The sequence below is a fragment of the Spermophilus citellus genome (assembly GCF_964194105.1).
Source record: "Spermophilus citellus genome assembly, chromosome: 6".
NCBI lineage: Eukaryota > Metazoa > Chordata > Mammalia > Rodentia > Sciuridae > Spermophilus > Spermophilus citellus.
The window spans coordinates 153517608-153542679 of NC_138187.1; the positions used below are offsets into that span (position 1 = coordinate 153517608).

A 25072-nucleotide genomic window follows, 5' to 3' on the forward strand; every position below is an offset into this window, starting at 1 on the left:
GTGTTTTAAAAAGCACTAGCTGTAAAATCAATTTAGTGAAACATAGTATTTTTCTAAAATGAAAATATCAGTGTATTGCACTTAATAAGAATATACATTGTGAAATTTGTTTTATCAACAGATACAAACCAATTTTGGGATCACAATGTAAAATAGAGACTTCTTACAGTTAGAAAACGTTTGAAAACCACAGCACAGAACAAGGACCCCCTAGCAGCTTGAAATTGCTTGGCCATGACCTAGAGTCCTGAAGACAGGGCACTGAGTGCTTCCCCTGGCTGAAGCTGAGGACCAGGTTCAGGAGAGAAGGGAAGGTTTCGCCAAGGAAGGCCACGCTAGTCTCTGGAGAGCTTAAGAAATGGACAGCTGACTACCAGACTGGCTCAGCCAGGTGCTGCCTGTCTGGAGACAGGGGAAGGCCAAGAAGACCAGCTAAGGCCCTCCTAGCCCCTCCCACAGCCGGCTGCGTGGGTAGAGAGTGATTAATCACTTGAGGCATCCAGGCTGCGTGTGCTGCGTGACCTGGGGAGGTTGCTGAGGAGCCTCTGCACCTGTGACTGCCTCCTTCATACATACTGGGCCCAGCCTCTCACAGGTAGAACAGAAAGCCCCAGGTGTTGAGCCCTGAGGAACCCCAACAGGCTGTTCTGACTGGCCACTATACCAAGGCTGGGGTACTGGACAGTGGCTGCACCCTTGTCAGCCTGTGAATGACAGCTCCTGTTGCCACATTGGTATTCCTACACTTCCCACTCAGTGCTACCCTGGCCCAGCACAAGGCACCCCATTTTCACTTACATACCATGGGGCAGAGGACAGGGCAATGTCCTTGCCAGGGAAGTCTACTTCAAATGGATGATGGCTAAGCAGTCTTTTTCCTACCAGCTCTAAATAATATGGCAGAAGCTGCTCACTTGCTGCATTGCCCCGCAGACTAGACTGGCCTCAGAGCCTGGGCCTGGGCCCTGACCCTAAGAGGCAATAGTTTAGAAAGGGCCTTGAGAAACAGAAAGGTGGTGTGGAGTCAGAGCTGGACATTCCTGGAGATAAAAGCTGCTGGGTAATTAGGCTGTGTTCCAGCTCATAAGTCTGCTTAGAACTCCAGGTCCCTAGCTCAGGGATATTTTGTTCCAGGGACAATACTTGGCATTTTAGCTTTCAAAGGCATTTCCTGATTACTCTTAATGGCTACAGAGGACACTGCCTTTTTAGCTGCCATTCTGGTGAGGGGGAGCATATCATTTTATAGCAGGGAGAAAGAATTGGATTTGGTCTCTTATACTTAGAAGAAAACTAACTGGATGAGAGCTAGGCCTGAGTCCAGGGAGGGCCCTCACTATAACTGCAGCATCCTTGCTGCTCAGGGTTGTGCTGGGCCTCCAATTTAGAGCCTGGGAAGTTGTTCAGACATTGATCAAGCTGCTGGTGCCCTGTGGTGGGCAAGCTGGCAGGCAAGCATCATCAGAGAGCTCGTAGCTCCTTCTGCAAGAGCTGGGTGAAAGAGTCCTCATGCCTCAGGTGTGACAACTCTGTGCCATGGATCCCTGCTTTCTGAGGTACTGGCATCTCCATTGTGGGCTGAAGCTGCTCTATGAGCACTTGTAGGTCAAACCCCTTGCTTGATAAGGATGAGGCTTCTCAGTGTCTCTGGGATTCCTCTGAGGAACTAACACTAAGTGCCGGGTTGCTCAAGACTAAAACACTCAGGGGTCACTCCAGGGGACTGGGCTAACAAAAGACACAAATACCTTTTTCTTTGGGGTTGCTGTGACGGCTCCTCTGACCTTAAGGGTCCACAGAAAAAGAGAGACAGAGAGAGCATGCACGTGCTGACCCATTTTATTGAGGAGAAGCTATTTAAATGAGGCAAGGGGTCAGGTGGCAAGGGGTCAGGTTTCAAGGGGCTGAGTCTAGCTTCATGATGTCTGCTGTCAGCAGGTTGACTGACACCTGGGTAGGCCACACCCAAGGGCACAGTAAGAGAAGGGGACTCACACAAGGCACTTCCAAGGAACATTCTATCTCAGGCAGAGCAAGGGATAATATTACAAAGGAACAGGTGAGCATAGCTCCACCCATGGAGATGTAGCAAGGCACGCCCATGCACCAAGACACAGTCACTCAAACCCTAGAAGAGTAGGGAGGTCTAGCAGCACTGCTGCTGACTGACACATCGCCCAGCAGGGGAATTAATTCTGTCACGTGCCAGTCGGTCTCCCACAATTAAGCCCCTAGAGCCTGATTCTGTCCAAGGATGGGTCAGAGGCTGAATCCTGGTTTTACAGAGAGAGGTCAGAACTCCAAGGCTGGGAAGTCAGGAGTGAGGAAGTGAAGGTCACTTCACACACAGCTCACTCAGAGCAGCTAAAATCTGCCCAGCCCAGCACACCCACACAGGGCCATTTCCTTTACAAAAAGCACACTTTTCCAAAATAAATGAATCTTCCTTTTCTGCCTCCACCTCTAAAACATTTACATCATCTAGCAGAGGGACACTATTCCAGGGGCTGGGATTTAAACAACTCAGGCCTAGAAGCAATGATGGACCCCTGAAATGCAGCATCTGGGCAGATGCCAGGGAAGCACAGAGCAGCTGGTGAGATGCTTGACCGGAGCCACTCACCACCCTCACCTCCCCCATCCTTGTCACATACCCTCACAGTAGGGAAGCCTGAAATGCTAAAGTCTCTGCAGATGGCAGTATTCGACTCATCAGCACAATCTAGGGCAGCAAGGTTCAGTGCTGGCCTCCAGTCTGAAAGGATAAGAAAACAGGGTAAGCAAAAGAAGCGGGCACACACTCTGTGTCTTACCTAACTTCCCCACACAACACCATCCCCCACATACCAACCCCGACAGCACCTGACCCCAAAGCTGAAATGAGAAAGGTCGCACCTTCATCAGAAGAGGGCCTCTGAGGTACTCCCTTTAGTCTGCATCAGACAGAGCCTCCCAAGAGCCTGTGCTTAGCACACAGTTCTGCAGCCCAGGTGATGTGTAAGTTACATAGCATAGGCAATGCTGGCTGGTGATGCTCTGCCTGCCCCTAGTGCTCTGGAGGCAAGGGAAGATGCTGGAGAGCGGGAGAGAAATGTGAAAGGAGCCTGCCCCTGAAAAAGCCTGGTATCACCTCTGTCCTATGGTCATCTGAGAGTCTGATCAGTTCCAGAAGGGTGGAGTGCATGGCTCAGGGGGGCTTGGCATTCCCCAGTAGACCCTCAGGGTTTCCAGGGCCAGAGGTACTGGCAATCAGCCCAGCTTGGGTGGATCAGGCATAGGGTGTTAGGAAGCAGGTCCCTGGCAAGAAATGGAGGCAGGAATTTTTAGGGGAGGAAGGAACGCATCTGGAATCTAGGAATGGCAAGGAAGAAAGCTGAGGCGAGCGTCTGAAAGGACATTAACCCTGCTCCCTCAGCAGGTCCCAGGCCATGAGGCCTCTCTTCACTGAAACTTACTGGCAGAGAGATAATAGCAAAGACCAGGGTCTGGAAAACAGAAAACTAACATACACTAGGCAGGTCCCCTGAGCTCCGATTCCAGGTCAGTGGCCCTGTGAGCACCTACTGAAGCACCACCTTACACTGAGGCTGCCCAGCTGCAAGGCAAGCACATACAAAAGGCCACACAAACTGTGAGACAGCAGTTACTGGTACCAATTTATGGAGCACAGACCTGCAAGAGTTTGGACATCAGAGATCAGCCTTGTGGACAAGGCATGAGTAGTGCAGGAAAAGCTAAGATGGAGTAGAGCCTCAACACTCAGTGCAGCTGACTAGCGCCATAAGCAATGCTTGATCTGGCTTCTGCCCACACATCCAGCCTCCTCTTACCACTTCCCCAGAGGAAAACCAAAGTTTTCTCTTTCCCTGAAAGCACAGCTCTCTCTCCCATCTCCAGCTACTCCCCCTGAGAAAGGGCCTGTCAGCCCACCTTACCTAGGCTCCCCACAAACTCCTTACATCAGGTCCAACTCAGTGTTGTTTTTCCCCAGGAAGAGCTGTTTCTGCCCAAGGCTCAGGGGCATCACTCATGTTTTCACCACACAGTTACAACCCTGCCCAGCTCCAAATGTCTTTTTGTTTTTGCACCCTCTGCCTAGCATCCCATTACCCAGAACAAAATAGATGATCAGTGAATGTTTACTGAATTATACAACTGACTCAGGTCAGAAGACCATCTGGAAGAGCACTCTTGCTAAAACATTTTCTCTATGCTCCCAGCCTCAGTCTTTCCTGGGGTCCAGATGGTGGGTGAGATTAAAGTCAGTCACCTGTGATTATGCCTGTATTCACTCATTTGATATTCTTTAGAGGCTACAGCAAGGTCACAGAAGAGAAGAGCTCCCCTACAACAGCCTGATACCTAGAGGTCCTGGGTTTTGCTCTGGATCACAGGCAAGAGCACACCAGATCCCTTCTGTGTCCCTCACCAAAGGGAGGATAACCAAGGATAGTGGAAAGCACAGTTCACTTCCTAGGACTATCTGGCACACTGTTAAGTTTGGCTCCTAATTTGCATTAAGGGCTCTGATCACCTTATTCTGGGGATATGCAGAAAAGAGATCCAGCTGACCTCAAGAAAGTCTCAATTAGACGTAAAGGCAGAAAAGAAGCAATTTCTGTGGTCTTCTACCAGCAAGGACCCTCAGGGTATTCAAAGAACCAAAGGCCTCAACTGTTCCTCCTCTAAGAGTACAGACCACTATCCCTCAGGCCAGAACTGGTACTCACTTCTGCTAAGGCATGAAGATCCTTGAAGGGACTGGAAGAGGACAGAATGTGAAGTTGGCATTCATGAGTACCCACGGCATACTCTGTATGATTGTATTCCACCACGGCCACTTGAGGTGGGCATCATGCCCCGACTCTGCAAATGAGGACACAAACTGAGAAGCCTCCCAGTTCATCCAAGACCAACTGAACTGGAAAACCTACTGTCCTCTCCACCTCACAAGGTCATTGCATTTGTGCTCTTTGCTCCAATAGCCTCCTGCATGAGAAAGAGCATAGTGGGAAGAGTTTGTCTTCTAGTTAAATACCATTCTCCATAACTCACAGCAGTCAGTGGCAGCCTAGGCTCAGCACTCATTTAGAGCACAATGCTCTCAGCAAATGTACTGAGTTTACTGTGAGCCAAATTTATCTCCTTTGGTGCTCTGAACAACCCTATGAGGAAGTAAGAAGCTTTTTATCTTTAAACCTGCTTTCCTCATCTGTAAAACAAAGATTAGATAGCCATGCACAGGGCATGGTAGTCTAATTAATGGTGAATCTGGGGTCTGAACTCAGGAGTTGAGCCTCTGAGCTGGTCTCAGAAGGACTCAGGTCAGAACTGAGGTCTGCTCTATTGGCTTTCCAACCCATAGGCATGGAGGGCCCATGGGGGGCAACTGTTGAGCAGTGGACAAGAGCAACGGCAATGCTGGGAGCTGTCTTTGCCTCCTTCTCTTTATGCCTTGATTCCTTAGTGCCTCTTCTGATCTGCCCCAGCTTCAAGGGGAAGGGAGGAGGAAGCTGGGGTCAGTCAGGAGCTGGAAAAGTCCTGTCCAAGGAATGTTTCTCAGAACTACCCATGTCAGTACCTTAATGAGCCATAATGACAAATAAAGCTTCAGTTTGACAATAATCACTATGGACCTGGCTATTCATTATTCTAATATGTTAATAAAGTTTACAGGAAGCCATTGGTTTGGATTGAGCTCCTACATTATGCCCAACAGACCAAACCAAAATAGAGTCACCAAGTTGAAGCTGTCCTCTGACCTTCCCAGATATCAGTAAAGAGAACAGCCAAATTTCCAAACAGGCCACTTTTAGCCACATGATAAGAAGTTCCCCTCTGCTTAATGATTATAAGAAAAGCAACTCTGAAAGACTAATCCAGTTTTGTTCTGTTCCTGCTGTCTTCAGCCCTTTTCTGTCTATAAAGCCACACTCCTCTGCTCAGCTCATCAGATCACTCTTTCTATTTAATAAAATGAGATGTTACAAGATCTAGAATCATAAATAAAAGCCTATTAAGGTATTTAAATTAAATTTGCCTTATCTGAGTGTCCTGCTGGTAAAGCAAAGCTGCATTTAACTAAGTGCTTTGCCATCTGGGCAAGAGGAGCATTCTGAGGTGTTTGGTGACTTTAATACACCACCCACCCACTCTGGAAAACTGCTAGTGCAATTATTGCCTTACAGAGTAATTTTTCTACTAATAGAGTAAATAGGAAATAGAGATGGGAAGGGTATGGAAGCAAGAGAAGCCAGGAGAGCTGTGAATTCTGGAGTGATAGGTAAGGGGGCACTCTGCAGTGAGAAGATATTCCATGGTGGGAATTCTGCTGTACCTGGGAGTTTCCCCTGGCACAGGCAGGGTCCTCCTCCCCACTCACAAGTGCAGAAGGGGCACTGCATCCAGAGTTAGAAGACTGTTCATAGTCGCAACTAGCCGGAGTACCAAGAGCTCCAGATGTGTCTTCTCTCATGGTCAAATGCGGGCCAGCATGGATGGTCTATACCAGCTCTGATAACCATTCAGGTGCTGGATGGTAAATGCCTCTTGACAAGAAAAATGGCCATGTAACTTCTGAATGTCAATCAAGCCTGGCCCCTCATTAAGGTAGAGACAGATTTACCCAAATCTCCAAGAGCCAGTGAGATCTAGTGGTCCAGTGACTAGACCCCACCTGTTCTCAACTCTGACACCCCATCCAAGTCTTCAGGAGTCCTCCTGATAGTTAGTCTATACCTGCCGCATGCTTGTGATCCCAGCAGCTTGGGAGGCTAAGGCAGGAAGATCAATAGTTCAAAGCCAGCCTCAGCAACTTAATGAGACCCTGCCTCTAAATAAAATATACAAAAGGGCTGAGGATGTGGCTCAGTGGTTAAGTGCCCCTGAGTTCAATCCATAGTACCAAAGAGAGAGAGAGAGAGAGAGAGAGAGGGAGAGAGAGAGGGAGAAAGAGATTGTTTATACCATGCCCAACTAGTTCAGGGCTGTGCAGTCACCATCATATCCCTTCCTTCTACCCTGATGAAGGCTTTTGGGCAGTGAGGTCATGGGATAGACAAAATGCCTTCTCCACCCCTCCCATCTGGCTTGACAACCCAGGTTTGAGTCAAGAGCCACACAGCACCAGCATAAGCTTCTATTGTTCACATTCTCTTCTGGAATCCTTTGAGGCTCAGGCCATTGAGTATTTAGTAGACTCCTGCCATGTACCAGGTTTTACACTAGACACTATAGGAATACAAGTAGGAGGCGTCATCTGTGTCCATGAAAGGGAGGCAAAGCCAACCATGCTCATGGTCACTCAAACTTGTCTTACAAATCTTATTTTCATGGCTCTGCACATGCTGTTCTCCTACCTGGAGTACTCTTCCTCCTCCTGCCAGGCTCTACAGAGTCATAAAGGCCTGGGGTTAGCCAGCATGATGGTGCACACATGTAATACCAGCAATCTGGGAGGCTGAGGCAGGAGGATCACAAGTTTGAGGCCAGCCTTAGCAACTTAGTGAGGCCATAAGCAACTGAGTGAGACCCCATCTTAAAATAAAAAAGGCTGGGGGGTGCTCAGTTGTAAAGCACCTCTGGGTTTAATCCCCAGTACTCCTAGGTTCCCCCAAAAAGACAATGATCATGATATGATCTATGTCTCAGACATTTTTACTAGTAAAGATATGTGTAACAACAGTCTATAAGAATTCTTAGAAAGCTAGACTTGGGTACACACCTATAGATCCAGCAACTCAGGAGGTTAAGGCAGGAAGATTACAAGTTTGAGGCCAGATTCCACAAATTAATGAGAACGTGTCTCAAAATAAAAAATAAATAAATAAATAGGGGCTGGGGCTGTAGGCTCAGTGGTGGAGCACTTGCCTGGCATATGTGGGGCACTGGGTTTGATTCTCAGCACCACATGTAAATAAAATAAGGGTCCATCCACAACTTCAAAAAATTTTTTAATTAAAACAGTTAAAAGGGCTAGAGATATGACTCAGTGGTAGAGGCTCCCCTTGGTTCAATTCCCCAGTACTTTCCCTAATACACAAAAGACCCTCAGCAAAATGTTAAGAAAAATATGTGATAAATAATTGCTTTAATAAAGGATTTTGGTGACAGGTTAGCTCTCTGTGATTACTTCCTTTCATGAATTCCTCAATAAGAAACGAACCACTCCTTCTGCCATTTTCAAACACAGCTTCGTACTGACACCAGTTTTCCTGCTGTGTGTAGTCCACTGCCCCAACTGCAAAGTAAACAATGATTTCTGACTCAACAAATATTTGCTGAATGATTAGCCAGTGAATAATAATGAAGTTCTCAATTGAACACAATCCATTTCTGGAACATATGGTAAGATAATACAAGTTTCTCTGACATAGAAAGGGGAAAGAAAGCTCTCAGAAATAACAGCTTTGCCCCAGGGCAGCAAATGCCCCAGAGAACCTATCACCCAAGTCACTGAAGAAATGTGCCCTGTCCAGTCAGATTAAATGCCCCAAGTTAACTGGGCAGAATTGCAAAATTCCTCTCTCCCTCCATGAACTTCCACACTCTCTGTGCTTCTGTTCCAAGATACTTATATTATCAGTAGCAGGAATGTGCCGCACTGGCAGGGTCTAGGGTGGTATGAGAGCAGCCCTCTGCTGGCTCACAACCTCAACTTTTCTAGGAACTTGAGAATACAGAGATGAGGTGAGATAAATTTATAGGTTTTCAGCAGGGTCTCACCAGGAAAGTCCCCTATGGACTGGAGTGGAGGACATGCCTCACCATTACAGGCCAATGCCAGATTCTACCAGTGACCTCCCCCTACACAATGTTGATCCCCATGGCTCACATGAGACCCTCAGTTTCCACAGAAACCTCCTACCTATCACTTACCCTGGTTCTCCTTCAGACTGATGCTTTCATTTTTCCTTTAAGAGGTTAAGTTTGGCTTTAACTTTTCTTTTTGGGGAAGGATTTTCACTCCTTGCACTGGGAAAAGACCACTTTGGAAGTGGCAACCCTCATCCAAAAGTAGGTTGGCTCAGCTTCTGGATGTCTAATTCATAGGAAAACTTCAAATTGCAAGAAGCCAAATAGATGAGTCAGCTGGAAGCTAATCTTACCCTCCAGCACACTCGAGATCAAAGAATCTTCTAGAATAAGTCCATCTGCAGCCATTAAAAAGCTCTTATAGCCTCAAAGTGGAAACTGATTGGGGGACTTTTATGATGTTCAGGTCCACAATGTCCCCTGAATTAACCTCCCTTTATGTATTCCAGTTCCGTGGCCCACATTCTTCCTCCCTCGTTCCCTCATCAGGTTGTGTGAAGGGCAGTTTAGTAACAGCTCACACAGGAGATGGACCAGAGAGGCATGTGGGCAAGTGTAAATTGGAGGTAAAAGTGTTTGTAATTTTGTTAAAAGATTATTTTTCAGGACCATATAATTAAAAGATATATGCATCATTCCATCCAGCCACTCCAGGAAGTCCTTTGTGAATAGCTGCTCAGGGGAAGAGAGAGGCTGTTAGAAAACTGACATCTACATATGCATTCCACTACAACTAGTTGAGTTTATCAAGAAATAATAACAACACAGGAAGGGAACAACAGTTCTAGTTCTCCTTTCTCTAGAAAGGCCTATTCCCTAAAATGCCTACTGTTCTCACTTGATGAACACTTCAAGGAAGGAACCCCGATAATACCCTACACCACAATCAGGAAGTAGCTCCAGTCAGAGGTGGCAAATCAGAAACAAATCACCATCACTACGCCATTCCTGCCCCCACCCCAAACCTACTATCTGGTTTAGGCAGATGTGTGATACTACAGGAATCTTTACTTATTATTATTTTGCAGTAATGGGGACTGAATCCAGAGGCAGTCTACCACTGAACTATATTCCCAGACATTTTTATACTTTTGAGACAGGATCCCACAAAGTTGCGGAGACTGGCTTTGAATATGCCATTGTCCAGCCTCAGCCTCTGGATTTGCTGGGATTACAACCTGTGCCATAATGCCTGGCCTACAGGAATCATCAAATTGGAGAAAGGAAACTATGAGACAATATATGTTCATTACTTAGTAAGGTGCCTGGTGTATAAACACTCAGCAAATATTAATTACTATTATTATCATATTTCCTCAACTCTAAGTCTTAAGTTTTTAAACATTCTAACATATTTTAATAGAGTTCATCTTAAAATCTCTATACATTTAATTGTTTCTGTCTTTCTTTTTTCTTTTTTTTTTTTGGTACTGGGGATTGAAATAGGAATACTTAACCACTGAGCCACATCCCTAGCCCATTTGTAAAATATTTTATTTGGAGATAGGGTCTCACTAAGTTTCTTAGTGCCTAGTTAAGTTGCTGAGGCTGGCTTTAAACTCGAGATCCTCCTGTATCAGCCTCCAGGGCCGCTTGGATTACAGGTGTGATCCACCTTGCCTGGCCATTTAGTCATTTTCTTATTCACCCATTCCTCAGGCTGTTGTTAAAGGAATGGTGGGTTTCACAACCGATTGTGTCTTGAAATTAGGGAAAAGTGCCCAGGCCAGTGAATGGAACATAGAATAAGAACCAAACCCAAACCATTCAGACCTCTGGGTTCATGGGATTAAAACCTAAGGGTCTGAGAGGGTCCTTGGTCAAGAGGAAGAGAGATGTGGATGTGGCCCTAAAGCTAAGGAGCAGGAGGCAGCAGATCAGGAGAGGCCTGGAACAGAGACAGAAAAACTCCCTAGTGAAGACCCCCACTCAAAAGATAATCACGAGAAAGGAAGTCTATGTACCAACTGTGTCAACTAGCTGAAGGGGTGGAGGACGGTGGTGGGGCGGCAGAGTGAAGGTCAGTTCCCTTTTCTCCCCAGCACAGGTCCAGGACAGGTAGGAATTGGCAGGAAGGTGACAGGGGTCCTGGGGCGAGGGGAAGGGGGCTGCCGCGGGCTGGACTGGAAGAAGTGTCAGAGAAGCACGAGGAGGAACAAAAGCGAGCCCCTCTCGCAGGGATGGGGGCAGCAACCTGGCAGAGGACGATGGCGGCGAGCAGAGGTGGGGGGCCGCAGGCGCGAAGAGGGAGAGAAGCTCCGGATGTGGGCCCAGAGGAAAAGCACAAAAAAGCGCTTGAAGGATGTTCAAGTGCGGGCGGGCGTGCGTGCTACCGGCAGGGAGGGCGCGGCGGGCCGGGGGTGGGAAGGCGGGAACGCGCTCAAGGGAGGGCCCTCGGCCGGCAGGTGGGGGGCGGCCCCGGCCTCTCACCCTTAACGTCGTTGGCCAGCGCCTTCCACGTCGGGGCGAAGGCGATGCAGTGGCCGCACCAGGAGGCGAAGAACTCCACCACCCAGGCGCCGCGGGAGTTGAGGACGGCGCCGCGCACCGTGTCCGCCTGCAGCAGCGTCAGCGGGTCGGAGGACGAGTAGAGCGCCGAGAGCCGGGCCGCGCCAGCGCCGGGCACCGCGAGCAGCATCGGCGGCAGCAGCAGCAGCAGCAACTGCGGCGGCGGCCCCGAGCGGCGGCCGCACCTCTTCATCCTCAGCGGCGGCGCCCACCACAGCACCCAAGTTTGCGACCAGTCGCTGTCGGACTGCGCCGCGGCACCTCGGACCTCCACCCTCGAGGCGGAGCCACTTGGCCCCGCCCCCGGCCCTCAGGCCCCGCCCCGAGACCCGGCGCGCCACTGGGGCTTCCCCTGCTGGCCGGCCCGGCGCTGAGCGTGGTCCTGGCTAGCTGCCGAGGCCTCAGAGCGGCGCGAGCCCGCTTCCCGCCTCAGGTCCGAGGAGGCGAGAAGCGCAGGCCGGCCCTAGGAGCCCCATCCCCAGAGGAAAGGAGTAGGTGCCCGTCTAGTAGAAGCCCGGAGTTGGGGTCGCGGCGGGGGCTCGGAGGTCATTTGGCCTCTCCCGGCCCCCGTACCGACGGAAGAGGACTCCGTTGGAATGGATGGTGCCGATTTATTCGGTTCCTGGAAAGTTGTGGGTCTCCCAACAAGCAGTGTGACGTAGCTAATTCGAAGTAGTTGGGGGGTAAGAGGGCCACGCAATCGGACGGTCTCCGAGTGTTTGACCCCGCAGGGGTCAGATGCCCCCACACCCCGGGGCTCCCCGCGCTGCGCTGGCCCATTGCCCTGGAACTCCGCGCCCGTCCCTTCACCCCGCTCAGCCCTCCCCACACTCAGCTGCTCCTTCACAAGTAACGGGAGCTCTAAACAGTGTTCCTGAGTGCCAGGGGTTTGCGTGGTCAGTGGATTTATTGTGAGTTTTTGAGAAGAGCAGGTGCCCCTCAGGGTTGTCGCTAGAGACCTTTCCCTGTCTGCTGGTTGCCCACCTCACCCTTAAGCCCTGAGACTAGATTTACTGTTCATCTCTTCCACGTTTATGAGTGCCGTCTTGGTGCCAAGAATAAGGCCTGGAGCAGAAGAGACTCTCGGGGCGTGGAACTTACAGTACACTGGGGATAAAGAGATGAATCGCAAGTCAATGAAGGTCCGATGATGACAAATGCAATGAGGAAATACACTATTGGGAAAGAATGGAGTGACAAAGGAGGTGCCATTTTAGAGTGGTCAAGGCCCACCCTTAACATTTGCAGGAACTGAGTCAGTATTACAAATAGAGACCTACATATTATATGTCTACACATTTAAAACCTATAAACCAAACTCAACTTATGTAAAATTTCTATCCTTTTATCTTGACATACATACTTTGCAAATAATCTGGAAAGCCAAATAAAAGTTTAGATTTCTTGGACTCTTCTGAGATGTACACTTGATATGGTGGCTTTGGGGGTAACTAGTTTCTGACCTTCAACCTTCCTTCTCTCCTTTGCATTCGGCTCTTACATACTTCAAGGGGACTTCTGTTCACACCTAGAACATCCTGTTTGTATATCTGAGCTTCACCCACACCTCCCACAACGAACCCCTCCTTGTCTACTCTTTGCTTTAAGAAGCTAGACCTTGGGAAAAGGCCAATGCAGGCTGTTTTCCTGATGCTGGCCTGTGGGCTATAGAGGCAATGAGTTTTAGGGCCTCAGGTACCTATAGTATGCTCTAAGGAGGGGTGAGGGACAGGAGCTTTGGGTGTGTGCATACCCTTGGCCCATGGGCTTTTTGCCCTATAGAGAGTGGCATTGATAGAAGGGGAACGAATCACCCCAAGGGGTTCCTCTTACCTCAATTTTTAAAAATTATAACATTTGGAGTGTTTGTACCTCTCCAACTCCTCAAGCCAATTGCAGTTGCCAGGTTCTCCAGCTTCCTCCCCAGGACTTAGTCCCTGTACAGCTTGTTCCTAGCAGCCACTGGGACCAGGCCTGGCCCAAGGTCATTGAGTAACTAGTAACTTTATATTCTAGGATTTGGAAGTAATGCAGGAGCTGGGATCAGGTGCCAGTGAAAAGTACCTTTGAATGACTCTTGTTAAACGGTGTTGTAGTTGCTTCCCTGGGGGCCTAAAATTAAGGAAACTATCTCCTGAACAGGCTGAGTACCTTGGAAAGATACCAGATAAGTACACAAAGATTTGCTTGTTCACATGTCTCTATCAGAGCATCAGAAATGTAAAATAACACAGACTATTTGAATGGAGTAGAGAAAGTTCCTTGGTGGAAGAACCAAAGAAGATTAGAATGAAGCGCTGTAAATTCTGAAGTTTTAATACTTCATCAGGGATTTTTAACTTTTTAAAGTCTTGGAAGCCTTTATTCAAACAGTCCTGAAAGGAAGCTTAAACAGATAAGAGCAAGCCAACTGGTGGCCTAGAGTAATACCCACTTTCTGTGGTATATGGGGTTTCTTGGAAACTCCAGGCTCCCAGGGCCAACAAAACCATTGGGCTAGAATTTGCAGAAGAATCTCAGCCTCTTGGATTGAAGGAGTGACAAAAAGGAAATCTACAAGTAATGAGTGTGGAGAAGGGGATGGGGTGCTAAGGAAAGCTTTGGGAACAGAAGAGGAAAAGTACAAATTCCTACCCAGGCCCTCTTTTCTCCTTTACTACACACAAATCTTAGGAAAGCCAGCCAAGATGATTCTGGTGAGAGAATAACAGCCTTAGCCAATACTTTGCACCTGCCACTGTAAGCACTACAGATGTTACTCATTTAGTCCTCTCGCTGACTCTATGAGGTTGATGTTATCCCATTTTACAGATGAGACTGAGGTGGCAGGAACCCTGTTGACTTTCCCACTTCTGAATCATCCATGTGTGATGCATGAATAAGAGAGGGACTTTGGAAATCTGCCACCCCAGAAAAATAAGATAGATGGTAAGAGGAATGCAGTGTGTACATAAATACAGATAATTGGGATGAGCAACAGAGGAATATTTGGTAAAATATGTCACCAGGTATCAGAGTATTAGATGACTTGCTTACTCATTTGCACAAAGAAAGAGCCTTGGGTGGGGGTGCCTCTGGAGGAAAGCACCCAGCAACAGACAAGGCACTGTCTTCTGAGTCTTCCAGACGAAACTTAAAAAAAAAAAATCCTTTTTTGGTTGTTGCTAATAACACAGTGCCATAGACTGGGTAAGATATAAAGAAAAGGTCTATTTTGGCTCTTGGTTACAGAGGTCCAAGATCCAGGGGCCACATCTGGTGATGGCCTTCTTGCTGGCAGAGTCCTGAGGTGGCACAGGGCATCACATGGAGAGAGACAGGAAGCATGTCTGCATATCTTTTCTGGTCCCTCTCCCTCTTATAAACGTACCAGGATTCAATCATGGGGGCTCCACCCTAATGATCTTATCTAATTCCCATCACCTTCCAAAGGCTCCACTCCAACACCATATATTGATTGGGGGTTAAATTTCAACACACGAAGCTTTGAATACAAACCATACCTTAACCATAGCACTTTTCTTAGCTGGGAACAGTTAGAATCCTAATTCTCAAAGTTGGAAAAGAAGTGGAGTTGGTATCAGTGTGGCAGGAAAGAGAATGCTTCAAAGGGTTTACTGAAAGGGGTTTGATGGAAGGATAATTAGAGGCATGTGCAGGATAAAGGGAACTGACCTGGGTACTGGCAACAGCAAAAAGTCCTTTTAGCATTTCCAGACCAGAGGAGAAAGAGGAAGGGAACCAATGAAAACCAATGAGAACTGGAGCAAAGAGGGCCACCCAGCTAGAGCTGTAACCACAAAATGCCATTGCTGCCAGAAGCACAGGTCAGCAGGGAGGGACCAGGAAAGTATAACTTCCAGCTCTTTCTCCTCCAGTCTTCTGATCTCTCACCAGTGCCTCCACTGGCCAAGCCCAATCAAAGGCAGAGGGTGAGGGTGCTCTGATTTTATCCATAGCAGGTGGCGTCTGAGACGAAAGGCAGGTTAGAGGAGGTGAGAATGGAGAATACAGTACCTAGAGTTCCTAAACATGGGTCCTCAAGGCCTTAGAAACAAGAGTGGAAGACAGAAACTTCTGAACATCCTTCTGTGATTCTCCTGGGGTGAGGCTCGGGGGAGGCTTGACATCTACTTGACCACCCAAGAGAGCAAGCAGAAGGTAACTATGCAGTTCCTTCCCAGCTCCTCATTCTTTCCTGTTCACACTTAGTCTGATTGCTTTATTCTGTATCTGTAGAGGAAACTGAAGCCCAGGAAAGTAGAGGGACTTGTTTAAGGCCACACAGCAAGGGAATGGCATAGCCATTGAACAAGTATTGAGAAGGGGATGTCTGTGAAAGGAATGTTTGGGACAGAGCCCATGTCCAGGTACAGCTTCCCTGTCCCCAGGTCACCTTATGACAAGTCAGAGGGACTAGGCATCCCTCACCCCCACCCACACACAAGGAAGATAATTATTTAGAGTGGAATGAAGGTACAAAGATACAAGCTTGGGCTGGGGTTGTAGCTCAGTGGAAGAGCGACTGCCTAGCATGTGTGAGGCACTGAGTTTGATTCTCAGTACCACATACAAATAAATAAAATAAAGTCCATCAACAACTCAAAAATATACATTTTTTAAAAAGGTATAAGCTCAAGGCCTGTTGTCTGGGATTTTTGGCCAGGGGCAGGGGCAGGAGCAGGGCCTTTTGGGAACCTATACATCACCAAATGGGGCCTGAAGGCAAAGGCAAGATGGCCACTTTGCTGAGTTGCTGGAGTGACGAGTGCCCAGTCTTCCCTGGAGACCTTGCCAACAGTGTGATACTGTGAGATTTCTTTGTGGGAACTTTAGGCTTCTGGGGTAGGTGTCCTCATTTAGAGTATTTCCTGCCAAGACACAGTATATACCACGGTCCTCATGTGACAAATACATACACACATATAATTTAAGTATAGCACTATTTCTGTGAAGGATAGAATTTATAAACTGTTTTCTTTTCATAAGAGCACTCTCAGAAATGGCCTGAAGAAAAGGTAGGTATTAATGATGTCAGTCCATGTCAGAAACTGTACTCTGCCTGTGTGTATGGTGGGGGCAGACACAGGTTGGAAGTGGGCAGTCAACTGAGGCTGGGAGGGGAACACCTTCCTTCCTCCCCAAGTCACCAGGCAAACAGTGACCTGCCTTTTATCTTTATAGTTTAGTTTTGTCTCTTCTAGATCTTTTTTTATGTCTAGCCATTTTTGCTCAGCATAATATTTCTGAGATTCTCCTTGTTGCAGTTCCTCAAAAAGCTATGCTAGCGTTTACACATTCATCATCTGCTGTGCACTTGGGCTGTTGGCTATTGTGAATAATGCTGCTGGAATATTCACATACAAGTTTGTGTGCCTATGGCTGTGTGTGAACATAAGTTCCATTTCTCTTGAGTACATTCCTAGGAATAGAATTGCTGAGTTATTTGGTAACTTTATGTTTAATTTTTTGAGGAACCGATAGAGTAATTCTTTTCTTTTTTATTGCACAGAATTCCACTACATGAATATACAGTTTATCCATTCTCCTGTGGACATCTGAACTATGTCCAGTTTGGGGCTATCATATGACTATTCCTCTACATCCGTTTTTATATAATATGTAAGTATATATTTTTTACATTTTTTAACAATATATGAGTATATATTTTAACAATATATATTATTTTTATATAATAAAAGTATACTATATTTCTCTTGTAAAAATACTCAGGGGTGGAATTTCTAGGTCATGGGTTGGTGTGAATTTAATATTAGAAGTTGCCAGATCTTTTCTTGAAGTTCTCATTCTAACACTGTATAAGAGTCCTGCTTATATTACACGCTTGCCAGTATTTGTTGTGGTCAATCATTTAAAATGTTTAGCCATTCTGGTAGGTTGGGAGTGGCATCTCATCTGGGTTTTAATTTGTATCTTTATGATAACTAATGGTTGAACATCCTTTCATGGTTATTCTTAAATCTTTTTGTTGTTGTTGTTTGTTAAGTATCTTAAAATCTTTTGCTTGTTTTTAAAAATTGGGTTATCTTGTTACTAACTTGAAAGTTCTATTTACATATGTACATATACACATATACATATATATGCTAGATGCAAGTCCTTGTTAGATATATATTCAGCAAACATTTTCTATCAGCTAACAGCTTGCATATTTATTTTCTTAATGGTATCTCTTTTCTTTGTTCATCTAATCAGTTATACATAACAGCAGAATGCTCTTTGATTTGTTGTTAATGGTGTCTCTTAAAAAAAAGTTTTTCATTTTTATGAGGTCACATTTATCAGCTTTTTTCTTTTATGTTTTGTGCTTTTTGTGTCCTAAGAAATTTTTACCTACTTTGAGGCCACAAAGACTTTCTTATCTGTTAGTTTTACCTTCTACATTTAGGTCTTTGATCTATTTGTAGTTAATTTTTGTGTATGAGAGTAGAGGTCAGAGTCCATTTTTCTGCATACAAATATACAGTTGTTTTAGCAACAGTTGTTGAAAAGGTTACCTTTATGTAACTGAATTACCTTACAGATTTTTAAAAAATCAATTTACCATGTTGTATAGGTCTATTTTTGTAATATTGATCTATCCCATTAAAATAGATTTTGTGTGTGTGTGTGTGTGTGTGTGTGTGTATGAGTGTGGGTGTGTTGGTATCCCTAAACCAATAATGACATTGTTTTAATTACTGTAGCTATACGTAATTATTTTTATTTTATTTATTTATTGGTACTGGGGATTGAACCCAGGAGTCTTAACTACTGAGCCACATCCCCAGCCCTTTAAAAAAAAATTGTAGTTGTAGATGGACAGCATGGCTTTATTTGTTTAGTTTTATTTATTTATTTTTTAATGTGGTGCTAGAGATCGAACCCAGTGCCTCACACCTGCCAGGCAAGCGCTCTGCCACTGAGCTAAATACAGCTCCAGCCCCCCAGCCCTTTTTAGATGAATGGATAAAGAAAATGTGGCATATTACTCAGCAATAAAAGAGAAGAAAACCATGGCATTTTCAGGTAAATGGATGGAGTTGGAGAATATAATACTAAGTGAAGTTAGCCAATCCCAAAAAACCAAATGCTGAATGTTTTCTCTGAAATAAGGAGTCTGATTCATAGTGGGGTTGGAAGGGGGAGCATGGGAGGAATAAACAAACTCTAGATAGGACAAGGGGTGAGAGGGGAAGGGAGGGGATAAAAAAGATGGTGGAATGAGATGGACATCATTACCCTAAATACATGTATGAAGACACAAATGGTGTAAATATACTTTATATACAACCAGACATATGAAAAATTGTGCTCTATATGTGTAATATGAATTGTAATACATTCTGCTGTCATATATAACAGAATAAAAAATTGAAAATCAAAAAGTGCCTTTAAAAAATAATTCAGTTGCAAAAATAAATAAATAAATAGACATTTATTAATATTAATTTTGTGGATCTCCTCCCACCCCCATCTGCAGGTATTCTTTTAAGATCTAGAAAAGCCCATTGGCCAGGGTGCGCCTGCTATAATGCCCAAGGGGTAAAGCCATGCTGGTCCCTGCTGCAGCTTCTGTTCATGCTACTCTTTCTTCTCATATGCTTTCCCTGTGGCACCTTGAAAGGAGTCAAGAAACGGAGTCCCAATGCTTTTTCTCCTTGTTTACTTACTGAAGTAGTCTCCTAGGGTTGCTGTAATAAAGAACCACCTACAAGGTGGTTTCAGCCACAGGAACTTACAGCCTCAGTCTGGCGGCCACAAGTGGGTTCCTTCAGAGGGCTGTGATGGAGAAGGTGTTACAGGCCTGTCTCTTAGCTCAGGCTCTGTCAGTCTCAGGCATTCCTTGGCTTGTAGGTGGCTTTTCCCTGTGCCTCACATTGTCTTCTCTAAATCAGTTTGTTTCTTCTATCTCTAGCCCAAGCTGGTTTGAATCTGCAACACATATGTGTGGTTCACAGGCAGCCAGAGATTTGGGCAGAGTTTACACACAAAATTTGGGATTCCCTTCTTGATTTTCTGGAGTTCTGTCATCATTCTCCAATGGCTTTAGGCACCCTAACCTTTGTCCCCTGATCATCAGGACAGAAAATACCTGATTTTCTATCAAAGTTTTAGCTACTCTGCACATGGTGCCAAGTCCATCCTGCCCTCAAACTAACTGTTATAACAATGGGATTTTTATTACATATTGTTTCTCTCTTCCAAGTGTTGATTTTCCCCGGAATCCGGATGTCTTTTTAACTCTCCAGCATCTGTATGCAGTTCTTTAATGTAGGTCATTCCCTGCACTCTTGGAGATTATAGTTCTTTTTTAAAAATTTTTTTTTATAGTTGTAGATGAACAGCATGCCTTTATTTGTTTAGTTTTTTATGCGGTACTAAGGACTGAACCCAGTGCCTCACACATGCTAAGCAAGTGCTCTGCCACTAAGCTACAGTCCCAGCCCGAGATTATAAGAAGATGAATCCACATTATTTTACTTGCTCAAAATAAAAGCAGAAGTCCAGCTTTAAATATTTTAAAATTTGTTTTTATATAAGTAAGACTATAGCAATAAACAGAGCTATAACAAAAGAAAAAATTTTTCACGATAATCTTTTTATAATTTATATATATTCCCTTCTATAGCTCATATTTATGCATATCTTTTTTAGCATTATTATGACAATAATATACATATAAATTTGTATCCTATAACCAGTGGTGTGCTGGAAAATGTTTAACAGCTTGCTCTCTGGGGATGGGAACGAACCCTAATTGGTAATGTTTGACAATTTCCCTGATGTTAATGCTCCAGCCATGGCTGATTTCATGCTACTGACATGACATTATTGAATGTGGACTTGGGAAGAACGTTCACCATTGACTCTCTCAAGCTAGTGTGTACTGGCTTCAGCACACCACTAATTATAGTGGTTGTATAATATCTCATTGTATGAATGGATAACAGATTACTCACTTATTTCCAGACATTGAATATTGTAATGGCTTTCAATGTTTCATTGTCATAGACACATAAAGGGCTGGGGTATGGCTGGTTGGGAGAGCTCTTGCCTAGCATGCACAAGGCCCTAGGTTTGAGCACCCCAGCACCCTCTCCCCACAAAAAACACTTATGCATATTTTTAGTATTTGTATTTCTTTCCTCAAAAACTTCATTAGGTCAAAAGGTATAAAACAATTTGTAGTTCATGACATTCACTGTACTTTCCCAAAGTACTGTGCCAATTTATATGACCATGGCTATACACAAATGTACATTTTTTTTGAAAGAGAACCAACACCTCTACCAGAGATCCCACCATGAATACAAAGAAATATTATCAATGCAGTCTCTGTTCTCATTTATTAAAATTCAAACATAAAGTTTTATGTCAGAGAAAAGTTCTGACTCAATATTCTGTTCCTCCCTAGCTCCTTTTGAGAACCTTGGCATTGAACAATGTAACAAGTCCACGCAGGTGCCACAGAGCCAGCTTATGTGTGAAGAAATACAACATGTGGTAAACCACAGAAGCCAAGTGTTTGGGGAAAACATATCGGAAGGGATGTGTGCTTAGTTCTCTTTCTGTCCCATATCCAGTTAGTCTGCATGCATTTCTTCATCGTTTCAATGTCCCAGTTAGAACACTGAAGTTGAAGTTGCCAGGAGGAGTTCTATTGCACTTTCATCCCTGGATAATTTTCTTTTTTCTACTCCTTCCCATTTTGGGGAGAAATGAGATTAATTCATGGACTTAGAGGATTGGGAAGAGGAGAGAAAGTGTTTGGAAAGGAGAACATGGTGTCTGCTCCTGTGTTACTTTCTTGGTCCTTCAGTCTTTAGTGACCAGATCAAATGTTGAACTCAGCATGACTTCTAGCCAGATCTTACCCACTTCCTGTTGACCTCTGAGTGTCAGGGGTTTATATGGAACAGCCTCTCACTATTAAGCTGAGAGACACTCAGCCCAGAGGGACACCTTCCCTCGACATCCTGAAAGACCACGAGCCCTGGAAAACCAGCATTCAGGAAGTGCTGGTCCTTCCCTCCTCTTCCCTTTCCTAGTCAGTAGGCAGGCTGGCTGGACCAGAGAGGCAGTGCTGAATGGTGGAAAAACCACAGACTGGAGTCATACAGACCTGACTATGCCCAGGTCTTCAGCTGACCTGTGTCAGACCTTGGACAAAGAACTCAACTCTCCAATCCCTATTTTCCACTGGAAGAATGCTACCTCTCTTTGATCACAGAGTGGCTTATTCATCTAGTTTCTGTAAAATTCTTCCCTACACTATCCACACAACAAAACCTAACCACCAGAGAGCCTTTGCAGGGAATCTAAGTTGGAGGACATACTGCCGGGTCCAGGGCAACCCCGGAGGGCAGACATCCAGCCAGTGGTGGAGCAGGATCCAGCTCTGTGTTCCCCTTCTTTTGTCTAGCCAGGTAACAGCTGCACATGTCATGGCTGGAGGAGGTAGGTCCCTCGGGAGAGCGAGCCTAATGCAGATCTGTGTTACCTTCGTCTGGATATTGGGAGAAGAAACTCAAACAGGGAGTTTCTCAGGCCTCCTGGGGACTGGGCAGAGGTGGAAGTTATTGCTCATGCTTTGGAAGCAGTGATCTTAGAATGCAGAGGCTGCTGTGGCCAGCTACACAGATGCTCTGCCTCTGCACTCATCTCCAGCCTTCTGGGAATCGGCAGCTTCCTTGAGTCGGTGTTACAGGGTGGACCCCATCCATAGAAAATCATGACTCCCTCTAGGACAATGCTTGACAGTTCAAGAACCCCTCTGGCACACGTGCACCTTTGATGGGAGTGGGTGGGGCAAGCATGCCAGACCTGAGGAAGTCAGCTGAAGACACTGAGGTTCTGGCAGGCTAAGCAAGTTGCTCTGGGTTACATGTCCAGTAGGTGACATCCTCCAGAGCCTGACCTGGACCCAACAGACCACTTGTAGTCCTAGCCATGGAGAGAAGAGAGACAACAAAGGCCACTTCCTTCCAGCTGCAGTATTGCTCCATTTCTGTCCCCAGGCTGCCTCCCATGCCCCAAGATCAACCATTTCATATCTTTCTCTCCTCAAAACTCCCACATACTTGAGCTCTCCCCAGAGCCCTTCCACACACTCACTTTTGTCATTTTGATGACAAAACAGAAGCCCCCAGGCAGGAGCTCCTTTTCTTTCCTTCAGCCAGCACTCTAGGAACCTCACACGCCTGGGCTCCTTCACCTTCCTTTTCTTCCTCCAGCTCCTTCCTCCCACCAGTGCGACCCCTCCAACCCCTCCACGGTGCTCTGGGTTCCTGTCCCTCTTGCATCACAAGACTTTGCTCCTGACCCCCATCCTGTGAATAAAACCCAGCATGATCCCTGCAAGATCAATTCCTTTAGCAAACAGATATGCTCTGTCTCCCACTGAAACAAACAATGGGAAACCCTGGATGAACTTCTCTCTGTCCCCCACTTCTCATAACAAAGCTTTATGTCCACTTAATCACCCTGCTCCACTGTGACTTCTGACCTCACCGCTCCACTGAAACTGCTCTTCAAGGTGACAGCACTCTCTGTGTTGCCCCATCACGTGGTTATTCACATCTGCCTTCCTCTTACTCAACCTCAGGCAGCTGGGACCTGACTGACGGCCCCTCCTCCTTGAGGCACTTTCTTTGGCTTTGAGATGAAACTACATGTATTCACTGGCCTTTGCTTCAGTAACAAATTTCCACAAATGTGGAGGCTTAAAACAATGCATATTTACTCTCACAGTTCTGTGGGTCAGAAATCCAACGTGGGTCTCACTGGGCTAAAATCACAGTGTTAGCAGTGCTGGGATCCCATCTGGAGACTCTATAGGGGAAAACCCATTTCCTTGCTCATTCAGGCTGCTAGAAGAATTCAGTCCCTGTAGTTGTAGGACTGAGGTCCTGTGTCTTGGCAGGTTGTCAGCTGAGGGTCATTGCCACTTTCTAGAAATCACCTGCATTCTGGCTTTGTCTGTCTTCTTCACTCTCCTTACCTGGAATCTAGAAAAGCACCTGCCTAGCAACTGGGTTAGCAGTGAGTGTCCGCCTTCCCTCTATCCCACTCCCTTCTAGTTTCTGGCCTGAGGACAGAATTTTCTGGGTCTCCAGGAAGAGTTTCTGTCCATCATTAGTCAAGAAATGAATTTTTTTTAGCACTCAATCTGTTAACATCTTTGAAGATGCCCAAACCCAAATAATAATCACACTTAATTGCTGGCATTATGTAACACTGTTTGCCAAGTACTGTTCTAGACACTTCACCCATACTGAATAAGCTCACTTATTCCTCGGTTATTCCTTACCATAATTATCTTGATTTTACAGACAAGGAAAGCATGGTGCAGACAGATTAATTAACTAGTTCAAAGTTTCACAATAAGGAAGTGGCAGCAACAACCTACCTAGACCCAGTCAGGAGGGCTCCTGCCCTGGGCCTCAAGCTTTAGACAGGGGCCTTCTCCAGCCTTCTAGATGGTGTACTTCCCCTCAGGGCCAAGGGAGAGCCCTCGTCCCCCAGGCCACACTTGGAACTGGGGGCTGTGGAACTGCCAACCCAGATGGCCCTGAGTCTGTCTCTTGCCTGAACTTGATGAAGTCTTGTCATCTTCCTGTGGGTGGATGGCACCATCTGAATGGGTCTGAACAATGGCCACGAGAAACCTTTTCTGAAAGGTGGGAACAGAGGTTGGATATGCAGGCCTCATGTCCACACTGTGGGCAGGGTCTCTTCAAAGAGCAACCTAGCAAGGCTTTCATAGGCCACGGGCCAGAGCCCACATTCCAACATCCTTCAGACAGGCCCAGAGCTTGGCAGAGTGCCAGATCTTTTAATTTAAACCTGGTCTTCCATGTCATTATGAGGCACGAGTGTCAAGGCAGGAGGGTAAAACATGTTTTACTTAACAGTTTCTCGGCTTGCTTGACAAGTAAGATATCCTAAATGCCATAGTTAGACAGATGGCTGTGGCCTCCCTCTGTCCTACCCTAGACCCCACACATGTTGGGGTAGGTCTGAGCTAGGGTGTGGGCCTAGGCAGCCTGGCTCGGGGTTCATTTGCCATGGTGTACCTGGGGAGCTCTGTGTTCTGGTCACATGTCCCTTCCCAGATGAGGCTCTGCCCAGTGATTGTCCACTCCTAGTCAGACTTCTGACTGCTCCTCCCTGGGGGCTCCATTATTGGTCATCTCCATCATCTCCAGCAAACCTGGGTCTCTCTCCCTACGCATAAAACCCCAGCATGAATAGGTACCAAAACAAGAGCAAATAACTCCTAATGGTAAGTGCTGGGTCCTGGGCAGAGTTGAATTGGAAGGGATAACTGGCAACTTCTCCCTGCAATACCCCTAGCCAGATTCATGTAAGCAGACCTGGAATGTGGCAGGCCAAGCTGCCGCCTTCAAAATTCTCTACTCCTCTTTAAAATTCTTCCACCTGCAACTGGTGCCATCTGCCACTTCCCCCTTTGCTAATAATAATCACATCACCCATCAGACACATAAATTCACAGACATGCAAATTGTTTTAAGTTAGGTCCTTTTTAGTGGCTATATATAGACTGTTCCTTGAAAAGAGTTTAATTTTTCATATTGAGAAATAAAGCCTCCTTTCAACTGATTATGAAACCCATCTCTGGCAAGAGGTTACAGTGGGTGGGGCTGAGGAGGAAATCACCGGGGATTTCTAAATGACCGGATGTTGAAGCTGACGTTCCTCCCTTGCTCTACCTGGGCAGAGGTGG

The 25072-nt window shown here is 46.0% G+C and overlaps 1 protein-coding gene and 1 long non-coding RNA gene across 2 annotated transcripts in view; one reads left to right on the top strand and one right to left on the bottom strand.

Moving 5' to 3' along the window:
• Window positions 1-11618, bottom strand: part of QSOX1 (quiescin sulfhydryl oxidase 1) — a 37090-nt gene extending 25472 nt beyond the window's left edge. Inside the window, exons 1-2 of the mRNA XM_081300262.1 lie at window positions 11245-11618; window positions 2655-2755 (exon numbers count right to left, since the gene is read on the bottom strand). Coding sequence (XP_081156388.1) covers window positions 2655-2755; window positions 11245-11515 — 372 coding nt within the window. The 5' untranslated portion in view covers window positions 11516-11618. The remainder of the gene's footprint in view (window positions 1-2654; window positions 2756-11244) is intronic.
• The window catches only part of LOC308650944, a 902096-nt gene that overhangs the window by 802733 nt on the left and 74291 nt on the right, over window positions 1-25072 (top strand). The gene's annotated exons all lie outside the window — the stretch shown is intronic.